The sequence below is a fragment of the Lineus longissimus genome, chromosome 2 (assembly GCF_910592395.1).
Source record: "Lineus longissimus chromosome 2, tnLinLong1.2, whole genome shotgun sequence".
Taxonomy (NCBI): domain Eukaryota; kingdom Metazoa; phylum Nemertea; class Pilidiophora; order Heteronemertea; family Lineidae; genus Lineus; species Lineus longissimus.
This window is the reverse complement of record NC_088309.1, coordinates 16,398,361-16,414,614: the sequence shown is the minus strand read 5'-3', so window position 1 is coordinate 16,414,614 and position 16,254 is coordinate 16,398,361. Positions and strand designations below refer to the sequence as shown.

At 42.8% G+C, this 16,254-nt stretch overlaps 2 protein-coding genes across 2 annotated transcripts; both read right to left on the bottom strand.

Annotated features, from left to right (window-relative positions):
- Positions 1–5,880: 5,880 nt before the first annotated feature.
- Positions 5,881–6,711, bottom strand: LOC135482934 (ATP-dependent DNA helicase PIF6-like). The gene has a single exon (XM_064763419.1). It carries the CDS (start codon positions 6,709–6,711, stop codon positions 5,881–5,883), a length of 831 nt encoding a protein of 276 aa, XP_064619489.1.
- A 92-nt stretch (positions 6,712–6,803) lies between these two features.
- Positions 6,804–10,067, bottom strand: LOC135482932 (uncharacterized). Its single transcript, XM_064763418.1, has one exon. It carries the CDS (start codon positions 10,065–10,067, stop codon positions 6,804–6,806), a length of 3,264 nt encoding a protein of 1,087 aa, XP_064619488.1.
- Between the last annotated feature and the right edge of the window lie 6,187 nt (positions 10,068–16,254).

Below are 16,254 nucleotides of genomic sequence, written 5' to 3'. Positions count from 1 at the left end.
CTCGCTTAAAAAAGCGAAGGGATAAGTGTGAATTACCTGGCAGAAGTAAAACATCCAAAATACCAAAGCCAGATGTCGGATCTGATGATGAACTGTCCGCAGGCCCTTCCATCAAGAAAAACTCAAGTCGCAGGTCTGTGTTGCCTGGCTGTAGCAATTCTTCCAAAAGAAGGCAGCAGGATGACAGTACTGATGATGAGTCGTCTGATGGCCCTTCCTTCAAGAAAAAATCAAGTCGCAGGTCTGTGTTGCCTGGCTGTAGCAATTCTTCCAAAAGAAGGCAGCAGGATGACAGTACTGATGATGAGTCGTCTGATGGCCCTTCCTTCAAGAAAAAATCAAGTCACAGGTCTGTGTTGCCTGGCTGTAGCAATTCTTCCAAAAGAAGGCAGCAGTATGACAGTACCGATGATGAGTCGTCTGATAGCCCTTCCATCAAGAAAAAATCAAGACGAGTTGTGTTGCATGGCAGTAGGAAATTGGCCAAAAAGCAAGAACCTGATGAAATTTCAAAAGGCGATGCCAAGGATCCGCCACAAGATGTTGGTACCGATGAATCAAGACACCAGGTTGTATCCAATTCCTCCAACAGTCGCCAGCGGGATTCGGATTCAGATGTTCTAGATGAAGGTGATGTTGCTGAAAATGAAAGACTGCATGATATGAGTGTACCAGCCATATACGTGAGGAAAGTCTTAAAGACATACTCCCCCCAGAAGAGTTTGGGTAAAAAACTCAGGAAGAAGAACAACCGCGTGATTAATTCTTTCCATGCATGCTACTACTGTGGTGAGCTGCGGATTCACATCCAAGATCATCTACTGCGTAAACATGGTGAAGAAGATGATGTTAGACGAATGAAGAAATTTCTCCCTACTGCAGAAGAAAAGAAGAGTAATCTGGAACTATGGAAGAAAAAACTTGATGAGGCATTGCCATATATGGACTTGTTACGAGCAAAAGGCGATCACAGGCATAATGACAAGGTTGTCAAAAAGCAAAAAGGGGAACTTCTGCTGTACCGTCGCCCAACATCGGCTTTCAACCACGAACGGTATGCCCCATGTCATAAATGTTTATCGTGGGTGAGCAGGAATTCTCTACCAAAACACCAAAAAACGTGTGCGGGTCATAAAAGACAAGACAGCCATGATCGCCTGAAAAAGAAACATCTGTTCTTGGCCAGTGACATGGTAATGGGCAACATCGTTGTAAATGCAACACCATTGCTTCAGAAAGAGGTGTTAAGCATGATGACCAATGACGATATTGGTAAGGTAGCTCGAAAGGACAAGTTGATCCTAGCTCTTGGGGATACATGGCTAAAACGATGTGTTCAGAATGAACTAAAGCGGAAGTATTATGCTTCTTCACATATGCGTCTTGTGGCAAGACTTCTGATAATTGCAAGAGAGATCGCCCATCAAGATGGTATTGAGTTGTCCTCTGCTGCAGAAGACAGTGAACTTCAGCTTTGGGATATTCTTAGACCAGCGTACTTTGACGTTCTTGCGAGGTCGGCCATTGCCATTAGTCTCCCAGATATAGATGATGAAGAGGAGTTGAAAAGTCCCTCCAATGCAATCCACATCAAATATGATCTGATCCGGATGGCACAGACTAAGAAGATCCTTGCTGGAATGGAGTTCGACAAAGACCGGACAAAGAAGAGGTGGAAGAACCAAAGGATGGAGGCAAAGGAAGTTCTTGAAAATATCGATGAAAAATGGAGTGAAAAAGTGTCAAGACTCGCTCGAAAGATCATTGCAGACAGAAACTTGAATAAAGCAGTCAGTTTACCCAAACCTGAGGACATTTCTAAGTTGTCGAAGCACCTGATAGAGAGGTTGACTCATTTGGATCTTTCCAATGAATCTGTAACCTGGAGTAGATTCCGTGAAGTGATGCAACTTGTCGAAACTAGGTTCTTGTTGTATAACAAGAGGAGATCTGGGGAATTGGAAGCCATTCATCTTCAGAAGTACTTGAACAGAAGACCAGTCACTGATCTAGATCAGAGTCTCATGGGTGACCTGACTGACACTGAAAAGTACCTACTGAATTCTCAGGATCTGGTGGAAACGAGAGGGAAACAGGGCAGGCCTGTTCCGGTACTGATACCAAGTGATTGCCGGCAACCCCTTGAATTCTTGTCATCTGTGACAGTTAGGAAAAGTGCAGGTGTGAATGACAAGAACAAGTACTTATTCCCGAACCAAGATTTGGAGGTGTTATCAGCATACTCATCATTGAAGAAGATGTGTTCAGAATGTGATCTGCATTCCCCGGAACGGATAACTAGTGTTGCCATGAGGAAATATATGGCCACACTAAGTCAGGTCCTGAACCTGAATTCCAACGAGTTGGATTGGGTGTGACGCCACTTGGGACACAATAAGACCGTTCATCTCACCCACTACAGACAGACGAGTCCTTTCCTTGAGAGGGTAAATGTCGGGAAAATCCTGGTCATGCAAGACCTCAATATACAGTCGAAATATATTGGCAAGAAGTTGGAAGACATTGACTTCGCCGACATATTAAACTTGGCAGCTGGCGAACAGACCGGCGACTTCGTCAGTCGGCCAACTCAGGCGCAGACTCTTCCTGAGTCCCAGGTTGAAAAGTCTACAGGAAACAGAACATCTGATGGTCATGTTGATGATGGTGACGATGAAGAAAATGGTGATGATGCCGATGATCAGAATGATGGCGTGATGGCAGATAATCAGGAAGGAAGCGATGAAAATTCTGAAGACGACTGTGTTGGGGCAGAGATGCTTCCAGTGAAGAGTCGGAAGACCCCGTCGAATACGAGTCGTCAGAAATGGTCAGAAAAAGAAGTCCAGGAATTGCAGAAGTACTTGGCAGTTTGCTTTGAAGAAAAACGGACCCCTAGGATGAGAGCTTGCCTCGCTGCCAAGAATTTAAGTAAGAAAAATGGAGGAGAGCTACACAGGAGAGAATGGAGTAAGATTGTCAAAAAAATTTCCAACATGCTTGCCAAAGAGCGACTGAAAGATTGCAAGAAGTGATTTCTTCCTGAACATGCGTATATTTTATCACTGGATGTAGTCCCTGCCTACTTGTGCACAAGTTGGTTGTCTTCCAAATCAACATGTACATATCATTCCATTCTTTGTTTTGCTTCACACTTGTTCTGGATTATATCCCCAAAAAGGATATGTAACTTTACACAGATGTTCAGTTGTGTTTTGCAGTGGTCATGCTGGTGCACTATTCAGACATGCACCTAATTCTGAGTCGTTCATGAAGTTTACCCTTGGTGTTGCTCATGTCGTTGCACTGTTTCCAATGACTTGGAGTCAATTCCTTTTCTAGGTGTGAACATATTTTTGAATGGTATGCGCAAGACACAAGACGGTCTGCGTATGGTGTATACTGTTATATTAAAGGCTACATATAGAAAATGCGTAGACTCCACATCCTGTTTATGTATGTGGAAAAGGTGCAATGACATGGACGTCGCCCACATCTCCTCTCATGGACGACTCTGAACTATGTTCATGTCTGAATAGCGCACCAGCCTGACCATGGCAAACACGAAACTAAACGTTCAAAAGTTGGGAAAGGCGACATGACTTTTCAACTGCACTGAATTTTATTTGGTAACCTCTGCTAGGAACTTCTTTTTTATAATCCTGTTCACTTGTGAAAGTAGTTGTTACTAGTGCATTTGCTTACATAAGTAGTCAAGGTTACTAAACTTCGCTGATAGCGACCTCTGTTGCTTGTGCACCTAGATTTGCGTGTGGTCTCCTTGATCAATTCCTTGGCTTTTCACTTTAGCACTCAGTGCCAATCAAGGTGCAAAGTAGCTTGATTTCAGTGTTTGAATTCCGACTGCTGGACTACAGGATAATTATTATTTCCTGTACGGTACATGTTGATTATGCATTTTATAGCTGGTTCTGAGAACAGGTCATTTGATGAGCCTCAGACAGAATTTTTTTGTGGTCTTTTTCCTGTCAAGTACCTAGTTTTATTCCTGCTGAATGCACATAATCTCGGAGCCAAGAGAGAGGTTTATTTGTCATCTCGAGTACAAAAAGTTTGAAGCTTGGGATGATCTGATGTGGCCAGAATGGCAATTGTGTTTACGGATGCAGAACATAATATTACAAGTTGTTTGTTCTCTGCTATCCACATGTTTCGTAGGTCTAACTTGCTGTGACATTTTGCTTGTTGATTTTGCAAGTTTATAGTTTGTTTTTCCTTTCCATCATTTTCTTGATTTGTGTGATTCGCATGCGTAAGCAGGCTAGGTCTTCTTATGCAACCATGAGGGTGAGAGGTGTATTCTTGGCCACACTAAACACTCTGTTAATTACTGGATATGAATGTAAGTCATTTGGAATGCTGGTGACTCTGTAGGATATCGTTGCTGATTAGTTCTGTGATTGCACATGTATGTACCTCGGTAAATTTCGAACCGGTTTTGAACCTAAACAATACGGAGGTTCAGTGTTTGCCCTGACTTCAGAAAACAAGAACTACTTGACGACTTGGGCGTCATGACGTCATCAGTTTCTGTGGAGTGTGTATGTTAAAGTCGTGAACTCGATCAGAGAACACGAGAACATGCGTAAGTTTTATTGGCAAGGAGTGTTGTTACGAGGGTGTGATGTTTAAAAATGATGTTCGACCAATATTAGGTGACATAAATCGTGTTTTTCCAACTTATACAAAATCGATTTTCCCCAGACACGGGTCACGCGATGTCATGACAGCCAACTCATCAAGTCGGTCGTGTTCTCAGCAGTTGGGGGGTGAAGGGGGGGGGAGATCTGAACCTCTCAATTATATAGCTAACAGCAATGATGATTGCCTTACATTTGAGATTTATTTGATTAGGAAGCTTTAAGCTATTTGCAGGTGTTTTTGTTACACATGTTTTGATGTCATGACCTTAAGAATGTTAGCAGAGTGTATTCATCCAGTTGTCTCGGATTGCTGTGTATGTCCCTTCTGTTTCCCTTGTCGCTAGCTGTTACAATAAAGGCATGCACAACTTGTAAAGCGTGCTGTCTGCAAGGGTCAGGGCTTATTCCAATACACGATTGCAGATTTAATGACGGTGAACCTTGATTGCACATCACTCATCATGACTGGGACACTATTGAAGTGGTTAGTGGTCTCTCTAGCTATAAAACCCTAAACAGTCAATCAAGTGTCCCAGTCATAAGCCCTACATGTAATTCTGCAATTGTGTTCTGGAATTAGCCCTGACCGTCTGGAAGACATACTCTACTGACAAGAAAGTCATTTGAATCACCACGGTTTTTGTTTAAATTACATGCTATTTTTTATATTTTGAACTGTTGGTGTATTGCATACTATGGTATTTGTATGAAATAGAATTATAAACACCTCAACAAAAGTAAGTTCCCCGTAATAGACAATCGCAAAATAATCATAGACTACTCATGATATATGAATACTGATAAGAGCAATTGTACCAGGTAGTCTTATCAACGATCTTTGAAAGGTACAACATTATCGGACCTGTTATTTTTGAGTTATTACAATTATAACAAAAAGTGTCCCATTTCAAAAATCGCAAAATGACTCCATTCATTGCCATTTCAATGATCTGAATGATTGTCGTAATGACAAGTACTGATGTGCCTACATTTACATTGTGATTTTGGAAATTGGACTCTTTGCATTCATATTGTTCTCATTCATTCAAAACTTTACCATTAGGGTTGACCTTTTCACTGTTTGTTCCAAAGACCATACCCTGCTTATAACGAAATTTTCGTTTCTACACGGCCAAATGTTTTAGAGTTATTAACAACTAGCAAAGTACCCACCGGATGGGTGGGTCTGTGGAGGGTGGCAAGTCCGGGTTGTTGTTTATGTGTTCGATGTGCTTTGTAGTACTTCGTGAAAGACAACATTTCTAGTTGGACATCTGGGTGTGTGCAGGGTGAGTCCAGTAGCGGATCCAACTCTAGAGAGAGCCACATATAACATCCCATGTGAGAATACATCTTCTTGTAAGTCAATGCCTATGGACTGGAATGTTTGGCCTTGGGCCTTGTTTATTGTCATCGCAAAGCATGGGCGCATCGGGAACTGTAGCCTTTGGAATTTAAATGGCAGGTCGCTGTCTGATGGTACCAGTGGAATTCGGGGTATGAAGGCATTTTCTCCTGAAGATGGGCCGTTTAGGATTGTGACCTCTAGGACGTTTGGGTATGTTTTGAAGATCGTGCAGCGTGTTCCGTTCGTGATATGCGGCGGGTTGAGAGAACGAAGAATGATCACTGGGCAGCCTTTTTTTAGCCGTAGGGTGTGTGGTGGGAGTCCTGGTATATCCAAAGAATCAAGGAATTCTGTCGGGAAGTGGACTGCTTCTTCTGTTGTGAGCGTCTTATTGATGGCGGTGTATTTAAGTTCTTGGCCTGGGAATGCGCTGATGACTTCGTGATTGATCTGGTTGACAGTGTTGTTGAGTGGCGCGAGGATAGCTCTTTCAAGGAGCCATTGTTTGTTCCTGTAGTTGGTTTGGATATCTGCGTAGATGGTGTGGATCAAATCACTTAATGAGTCTGTTGTGCGGATGTTTTTCGGTAATGTGATTTTATCTGGTATTTCAGTAACAGGGTATTTGCCGTCGCCAATGGTCATGAGGAAGTCGGAGAATTGCTGTGGTTCCTCGTTTGAACTCAGTGTTGCACGCATGTTCGTTTGGAGGCGTAGTATTTGTATGTTTTGCCATAGGTAGGATTTCTTCAACGTCGCGTCGATGATGTTGGATTTGGTGCCGTTTTTGACTACAGGGAGTATTTGGCGGAAGTCTCCACATAAGATAGTGGGGATACCTCCAAATGGTTCCTGGTTCCCAGTAATGTCTTTGATCGTTCGGTCGATAGCTTCATAAACAGTTCTATGCGCCATGTGGGCATGTCTCGGTTTTGGACATCCAGAGGCACTTTGAACATGGCATGAAGAGTCCTCCCTCCTGGAAGTAGGGTGGCTGCAATGCCACTTGATGCTGTTGCAATTGCGACTTGACCAGAAGACCGTACTTTGGCTAGCAATAGTTTCAGAAGATACGTTTTGCCTGTGCCTCCTGGCGCATCGAGGAAGATGAGTCCTGGTTCAGCAGTGTCTACTTTGTTGACTAATCTGTTGTAGATGTTCTGTTGTTCGTCTGTCAATGTGGGTTGATGGAGCGCCACATATTGGTTTTGGTCTTCTACGGGGTAATTTGTGTAGCGTCTGTATTCAACAGTGTGGTCATTGTGTTGGACGCTTGGGATGGGTAATCCATACTTGTCCAGGGTTGTGCTGCCTGGCATTGAGAGTAGTTGTTTCTCTATCTCCTGAAGGCACTGATTGTGGCTGTCTTCTTGGTCCCCAGTTTTATGGATGAAGTCTTCAGCTAGTTGGTCGCGGAATTGCTGCCATAGTGATAGAGGGTTTCCAGGTTCACAGTTTACCAGGATGACAGTGAATAACTGTCGAAGTTGTGACGGGCTTTGGCTTTCACATGCTTCTTGTAATGCTCGCTGGAGATGCAAGTCATCCTCTATTAGTCCATGGGCTAGGCAGGCGTTGCGATATGAAGCATATGTTGTGCCATTGACTGTGAGAAGGGTGGCGTATGATGTAGGTCCACGTACATGGTGTAGAAGTATGCGGAGGTAGAAGCATTCCATTTGCTTAGGATTTATAGTGTATACACAGCCGATGCATTTGCTTTTGAAAACACCAGGGTATTGTGGATGCACTGCACCTCGCTTACGGCGGTTCCACTGCTTCATTTGGCTGTTCCAAGTGTAGTATTGTGGAGTCTCAACATAAAGAAGTGTAGCTGCAAACGGATCAGTTTTGCAAAGGACGAAGAACTCAGTTAGTGTGGTTTTGGGTGGTGCACTTAGTGCATGTTGTAAGGCATTGTTGGCGTCGAAGTACACACGTTGTCCATTTTCGAGGTGTATGGCGAGTTGCATGACTGGCGGGAAGTGTTCATGCATTGGGTAGCCTAAGATGCGGTGGGCTGCCTCCATACTGCTGACATATCTGGCATCTTGGTACTTTTTTATTTCATCCCTGTCGTTGTTCTGTATACTAAAAATGGCCTGGTCTGAACCCTTATTCACATACTTCAGAACATACTTGATGCTCTTGATAGAGGAGCAAATTTCTACATTGGTGTGGCAGTTCATTTGCCTCAGCAGCCAGGGGTTGAATGGTACAATCCAGCGATTGTCAATTTCGATTTCGTACGCTTGACTTTGTTGCTGTCGTCGAATTGTCAGAGTGTTGCCACCATCTTCAGGCATTCGTCGACGATATTTTGGGTAGCCATCTTTACCCTGTTCTGTTGCTTGCCTGAAGCTCTTTGGGAAGTCTTTTGTACATTTGCCTTCCTTTATGCATGGGCTTTTTGGGTTCAACGGCCCACACGGGCCATGCACCATGTTGGCTTTGACAATTTCGTGCAGCTGTTTGTCTTGAATGGAATCAGGAATTTCAGCAGATATGACAGAATCAATGACGTCAGGCGTGATTTTACTGGCAGGGGTTAGCCAGATAAGGAGATGTGCGTGAGGCAGCCCGCGTTTCTGAAATTCTACAGAATACAGCCATGCTTGTACATCTCCAAAGGCACCTTGTTTCAACAACTTCATCAGCACCTTCAACTTCTGGTTGAAGACTCTGACGACGACATCTGGTCGGTCTGTTGCGGCTTCATGAGGGAAGAGGTTGCTCAATATTTCAGGCCATTTTGGATTGGTTGTTGTGGTGATGAATAAGCTTGGTCGGCCGAAAAGGCGGACGTAACTGATCGCATCCTGTTGTCTCTCGTGCATGTAACGTGGACCAGCTGTATATGAGGATGGTAGTATGAAACGCTGACCAACGTTGCGTGGATCAGCATCATTGCTCAAGATGGAGTCACGTAGATTGTGATAGGAATCAGCTCGAAGTGATCGTTGTTCTCGGCGGAGGTATAGTAAGCGTTCAGTTTCAATTTTGCAATACACATCTACCAGGAATTGTTGGAAGAGGTGTCTACAATGAATGATGTAGTTATTTGGCCGGCACTGGAGATGGTATGCATAGTATTGCATTTGAGTCACTTTCTTGTTTGTTTCAGATTTTAAATAGATGCTGTAGCCGTCTGTGCCGTAAGGGAATAGAATTGGGTATTGTAGCGCATCATACGCTCTGTGTAGTTCTGAGATATGCTGCAAATGTCCTGAACGTTGGTGCAGTATGATGTCTCTTGTGGCTGTAGGTTCATTAGGCATTAGGATACCGACATCGTCCCCGGATGGTGCATTGTATCGACGTGGATGTTCCTTCTGAGGTGTTTTGTCTTCATGAATTACAACTCGTAGGTCTTGTGACTCCTGGAGAGAGAGGTATTCAACTGCACTTTTCAACTGTCGGATGTATTTATTCTGTGCATGTAGGAGTGAATTGAGCCCATTGATGAGGTGAGTTCTTAAGTTTCCATTGCCAGTAATGCTCTGACGGTGTTTGAGTTCGTGTGATAGGTTTTGGACGAAGTATATTTGGAGGAACTGTGGCTGTGCAGTGGCATCTGGGTACAAATCACCGATGCGATGGCATACTTGACCTTGGATAGTATAGGTTGGATTCCAACCTGGAAGGAGAAATCGGTTGCATCCGAAGGACGTCATTTGAAAGGCAGAGTTGTATGAACGGATGTTTTGTAGGAAATGCGTTGAATCTGCATTTGCATTGGATATGAGCGAGTTCAAGTATGGGGGAGGAGTTGGATGTTCAGGCAATTTTAGCTTGCCATTATTGCAACAGAATCCTGGTGTCTCTCCTTTGAATTTTACGGCTTTGCAATGTCTGCACTGAATGTTCATGGGACCTATAACTGTGGAATGAACGAAGCTGTCCTCATTGTACGAATATGCTGGTGGAGCAGATGTTGGGGCTGGTTCCAGTGTACGACGACTTGCATTTTCTGATGTATTTCGAGTTGTTTGTGATCGTTTGGCAGCGGGGCTCTTTCGATCCAGGGATGATTTTCGTTTCCCGTGTGCTGGCATTGTTGAGTTTTTATATTAAGAGATCTGAAGGGGAGTTGAAAAAGAAAGGAGTGAGGACGGCATGTTTACAAACATCAATATCTTGTATTTATTATTCCAAAATAAAAAACATCAATATCTTGTATTTATTATTCCAAAATAAATGAATCAGTGGTAATTAGTCTTTTGGTGTCGCCTTTCCACTCGCAGCCTCATCTTCGTTTTTGATTGGGGTGGAGATCATTGAGAAGTCTGTACTGTTGAGGGTGTCGTCGAAGCTCTGCCTCAAAGTTTCATCATCAACCTCATCCCACAGATCCTGAGAAGCAGTGGGTGTGGAAGATGGTGATGGTATTGTTGGCCTCATGGCAGCGGCATCAGGAACAGCATATGAGGGAGATTGAGTCAGCTGAGGCGTGGCCAGTGTTGTTGCCTTGAGTGAGGTGGTGGCGGTGTGGCGGCGGCGGCGGCGGCTTTTGGCGGCTGGGGTTTGGTAGTGTAGCAGACCTTCTTCGCTGTTGGTGTTGATTTTGGATTGGCCTTCCGCTTGTTGTCAGCTATGAGGTTGTCTTTTAATAGGTTGGCATTGATTAATGCTGCGTTTAGTGACAGGTTAAACTGTGCTCCAAGAGAGTGAAAGTCAAGCTGGTTTGATGGTGTGCCAGTCCAGGACTTTACCTTTATATCCATGAGTTTGTTGTTGACTGTTTTTTGTAGACTGCTGAGATGCTTGATGAGGGCAACTATTCGGCAGTGGGGTGGCATCTGATTGGAGGACATCTGGAAGAAAGTGGGGGAAAATGATAAAGGAATGGACTTGAATGATGGGTGAATGTCCAAGGCACATGGTGGGGGTGAGCCACAGCTGATGACCCTGATTTTATCGGGTTTGTTTTATTCTACTTTGGTGAGCACAGGCTGTGGCGCCCTGGTTGCGTGAGTTAGTATTGAGGCAGGTCCTGATTTTATCCTTTGCAAGAACCATTGAAATGTAACTTACTTTGACTGCTGTGACAATTGGGTGACTATGAGCAGCACTATGCTATTATATTCTGATCGCTGTAGGGGGCCTAGGTACAATGGCATGAATGGCAGGCCTGAAAAAGGGAAACAATGGCAAATATCCATGAGTTTGTTGTTGACTGTTTTTTGTAGACTGCTGAGATGCTTGATGAGGGCAACTATTCGGCAGTGGGGTGGCATCTAATTGGAGGACATCTGGAAGAAAGTGGGGGAAAATGATCAAGGAATGGACTTGAATGATGGGTGAATGTCCAAGGCACATGGTGGGGGTGAGCCACAGCTGATGACCCTGATTTTATCGGGTTTGTTTTATTCTACTTTGGTGAGCACAGGCTGTCGCGCCCTGGTTGCGTGAGTTAGTATTGAGGCAGGTCCTGATTTTACCCTTTGCAAGAACCATTGAAATGTAACTTACTTTGACAGCTGTGACAATTGGGTGACTATGAGCAGCACTATGCTATTATATTCTGATCGCTGTAGGTGGCCTAGGTACAATGGCATGAATGGCAGGCCTGAAAAAGGGAAACAATGGCAAATGAGGAATTTGTGGAATTTAAAAATGAAATGGCCAGGGCCATTGTGCTCACCTCATGTGGAGGAAAGATGGATAAAGAGCATGGTCTTGTGTCATGTAGTGTTAGGTTTGATGTAGGCCCAAGCAATTACAATTTCCCCAAAATGGCCAATTTACAGTACATTCGACCTCTGTGACCTTGAAAAGTAGGTCAAATCAAAGAAGACCCGGGTGAAACATTGAATGGTTGTTAGAATTAGATGTACCTATGATATAAAATTGGTGCCAATCGGGCAAGTCATTACTAGGAATAATGGCATTTTGAAGAATTTAGGATTTGGCCCCCTCCCTGGAGGCCAAACGGCAAATCAGATCGCACCAAACTTCAGTACCTGAGATCACCTGACCAAGGGGTACATGTGTACTTAATTTGTGATCAATAGTCATTGCAGTTAAGAAACGTGCCATAGTTACGGCCTGACGGCGAATTTACGCCATTTGACCTCTGTGACCTTGACAAGAAGGTCAAATTAAAAACCTGTGTGACATATACTGTATGGTGGTTAGATGTACCCATGATATCAAATTGGTGGCAATCGGGCAAGAAGTTAAGGAATAATCACATTTTTAAGGTTTTTGGATTTTGCCCCCTGGTGGTCAAGTGGTGAATCATATTGGACCAAACTTTGGTCCCTGAGATCACCTGACTAAGGGGTAAATGTGTACCAAATTTGGTATCAATAGTCATTGCAGTTTAGAAACGTGCCATCGTTACATCCTAACGGCTAATTTACACCATTTGACCTCTGTGACCTTGAAAAGGAGGTCAAATCAAAAACCCGGAGGATATATGATGCACCTTTGCTAGAAGTACCTACCATATTTTTTTCAAAATTTCCCGACTACTATTATGGGAGATATTGCATATTTTCACTTTTACCGTTTGGCCCCCTGGTGGCCAAACCATGAAACGAATCGGACCGAAACTTGGTCTCCCACGTGTCATTACATAAGGGTACATGTGTACCAAGTTTCAACTCAATAGCTCTAACAGTTACGAAACGTGCCCTGCTAACGGACGACGGACGACGACGACGACGACGACGATGACGACGGACGACGGACGACGGACGCCACGGTATGGGATAAGCTCACCTCTGCTAAGAGGTGAGCTAAAAAAGAATGGAACAGCCTCCCTAAGATGGAGCACTAAGAACCATCCATCAATGCATCCAGCACAAAAGCACATCTAAACTTCCACAGGTCACAGTTAAGATGTACCCATCATGATTACACCACATTTACCCCATCCCAGGCACAGAAATTAGGATGTAGGCTACATGTAGTAGGGCCTATCCAGCTCTGCCTCTGGCTGGCTGGCTTAACTTAACTTGCCAATCCACAGAAGCAGCCCTATTAATGACCACCGGCACCGCTATACTGATAACAACTACACAGTACACATTTATAAGCCTAGCCCTAACAAACATGCATATCATCCATGATGTTACGGCCATGGACATCACATGATTGATGGTAGGCCCTAGCATTTTCATTTTCATTTTGGCACACACAAAACAATCTATCCAGCACTTCTTCCTAACTTGCAAAAGCAGCATAAAGCAGCACAATGCCTGCCACACGCCTGCACAGCACAATAGCACTTCAGTGTGCTAATTCATGTCATTTTCCTACCTATTGTTCGAGTTTTACAAAGCAACCATGTCTTTGCAGAGGAACAAAAAGTCTTGCACACTGGATTAATATGAAGGCAACAACAGTGCACTTCTAAAGGTACTTACCTGTGTGCGAGACTATTAGTTCCAACCTCCTACAGCCAGGTGTCAGGATTATCCAGTGGGCTTCCCTATGTCTAAAAATAGAATCCAGTGGGCTTCCCTATGTCTAAAAATAGAATGTGCAGCTCAACAAAGGATTTCCTTGTCAAAAGCACATTTTACATGTAAATTTCTTCAATTTCACATGCCTAAAACCTCACTGGCAGTTCTATCCACTCACAGATAGTTACCAAATTGCTGTCGCTGTTTTCAATCTCTAGAAGGAGTTCATCACAGAATCGGACTTCCTCTCTTATTGTATAGATTTTCTAAGGGGGCCGGGGACTTACTTTTGTTGAGGTATTTACATGCAATTTTTATGTTTTGAACTGTTTGTGTACTGCAGACTATGGTATTTGGATTTGGATTAGAAGAGGTGCTGAAAAACTGAAGTGCTAGATTTCAATTTGCAACAGCAACAATTCATTTCAAAGACATTTTTCATGTTGCTGCGTTCATACAGTGTGATTGGCCTTGGCCGATGGGGTCTAAGCAAAACCTAGGAAAAACTGTTAGCTGTTCACTTCTCCTTGTGCACATTCTATTTTGGATGTCCAGACCTTGTGCACCAACATGCTTTGCTTGTGCACCTCCTACAATTCAAGCTAAAAGCCATCCCCGCACATCTTTCTTGTGCACATGTTGACAGAAATGTCATCTTCCTTGTGCACATGTTCTCAGAAATAGTATCTTCCTTGTGCACATGTTGTCACTAGTCAGAAGTATCATGTTGATAGAAATATGGCTGCTCCTGGGGTGTTTCCAAGTTTACTTGGAGTTTTTTTCGATCAACAACTTTGAATGCACTGACTTTCCCTTTTGGTTTTTGAATGGAGACTATTTCCTTGTGTATCGGGACATTTGCCACCTAGACATTTGCACATGAGAAAATGGTTAGGGTTAGTTTTAGGTGCAAAAGTCCGGTGGGATTTTTCAATTAAAATGACTTTCTGAAAATGATGTACAGTGGAAACCAAAACCAACTTTGAAATCACCCATTGTATATCCTTAGTAAAGTTTCACAATGTGTGCAGCTAAGCCGTTCTTATGATAATACTAGTTTTACATCCACCCCGCTTGGTTTACAACCACAGCATTTATTAAACCAACCAAAAACAACCGTCTTCTCCACCACGAACTACAAGGTAACTAGACCCACCAACAGGTGCAACTAAAAGTAGGTAAAAATGCATTGAAGATACGAATGGAATGGTAATGCTATGCCAGTCTGGTCACCGAGTGACAAACTGCAAATGTTCCACCTCGCAGTTGCCATGCCTAAATTGGTAGTCCGTTTTCTTAACCACAAGGAAAATAAGACGCAGCAATAGCAAGGTGGGAGTAGGACTAGACATGGGTTTGTGAGGTAGAAGTACAACTTATGTGTATTGTATTAGTACTTTGTTTTGATTAAGAATGGGAACACCCCCGGACAGATAGACATAAATTATGTGACATGTATGATGTCCATTAACGAAGATACATCTTGTAATAAAAATGTCAGTGTGAATAAAATTTTGTTCAATGTTTTATGCATTGTTATTGTTTTATGTTTCCCCTATTTTAATCTCGAACATGTAACTGTTTCTAATAGACTTGTTCCCTATTCACAACAGTTGCTGACATAAGTAGTGTAAAAGTGAGAGTTCTAACTCACTGGGTGTTTGACTGACTTTCCTTTCAGTCAAACACCAGTCAACACTTAATTCATTTCCTTTCAGTTAAATCCTAGTCAAACAATTATTCAGTCAAACACCAGTCAACACTTAATTCGTTTCCTTTCAGTTAAATCCTAGTCAAACAATTATTCAGTCAAACACCAGTCAACACATCACACAACTTCTCTAATTTTCTTAAATTTTTTCCTCAGTCAAACACCAGTCAACACATTGCACAACTTCTCTAATTTTCTTTCAGTCAAACACCAGTCAAACCGCTCTCCAATTTTGGATACCGGACACACAGTCAAACACATTTTTTCCCAGTCAAAACATAGTCAACCCGCTCCCCAAAATTGGGAACCAAACTCACAGTCAAACACTAGTCAAACTATTTTACACAACGCTCGCTTCGCTCGCTGAACAACAATTCTACAATTCTACAATTCTACAATTCTACAATTCTACAAAAGTACACAACTTCTACAACAGAACAACTTCTACAACGTGAACAACTTCTACAACGGAACAACTTCTTCAACAGACACAATATACAAAATTTTAAAAAAATTAAAAAATATTATTTTCATATAAATAAAGTATGTCCTTCCTCTCCGACGAACAACTTGAAACACGTATCACACGATCGACAAATTATCTAAAGTGGAAAGAGCTCCCGTTGAACATATGGTACAAAATCAACGCCTTAAAAGATTTGAGGACTAAAGTGGGTGAGTCAATGTTACTTACGCTGGAAGATTCAAAAGGTGACAATGTCACCGTGTGGTCTACGAGTGTCATTAAGCGAAAAATCACACCTGACCACCAGTATATACGGTCCACAGGTATGAAAGAGTCAATCAATGGTAAGAATTACTACGGGTTTGACCTGGTGGAATAATTTTATTGTTATTCCCTTTCCAAACGTGAATCTAATATAAAATTATTTTTTTGTGTATAAATAAATGAACACCCCCATGATGATTTAACTCGCTGCGCTTCGTCGCTTGTGTCAAAATTCTCATGGGTGTGGTGAGCCCTGAATCCTACATTTTCGACCAAGTGGTGATTTTATAGGATACTAAAATTCACAAACAAGTTCATCGGTAGATAAGCCCTCAGCTGGGTAAACACGTGGTTGTTATATGTTGTTGTCATATTATAGTAAAAAAACT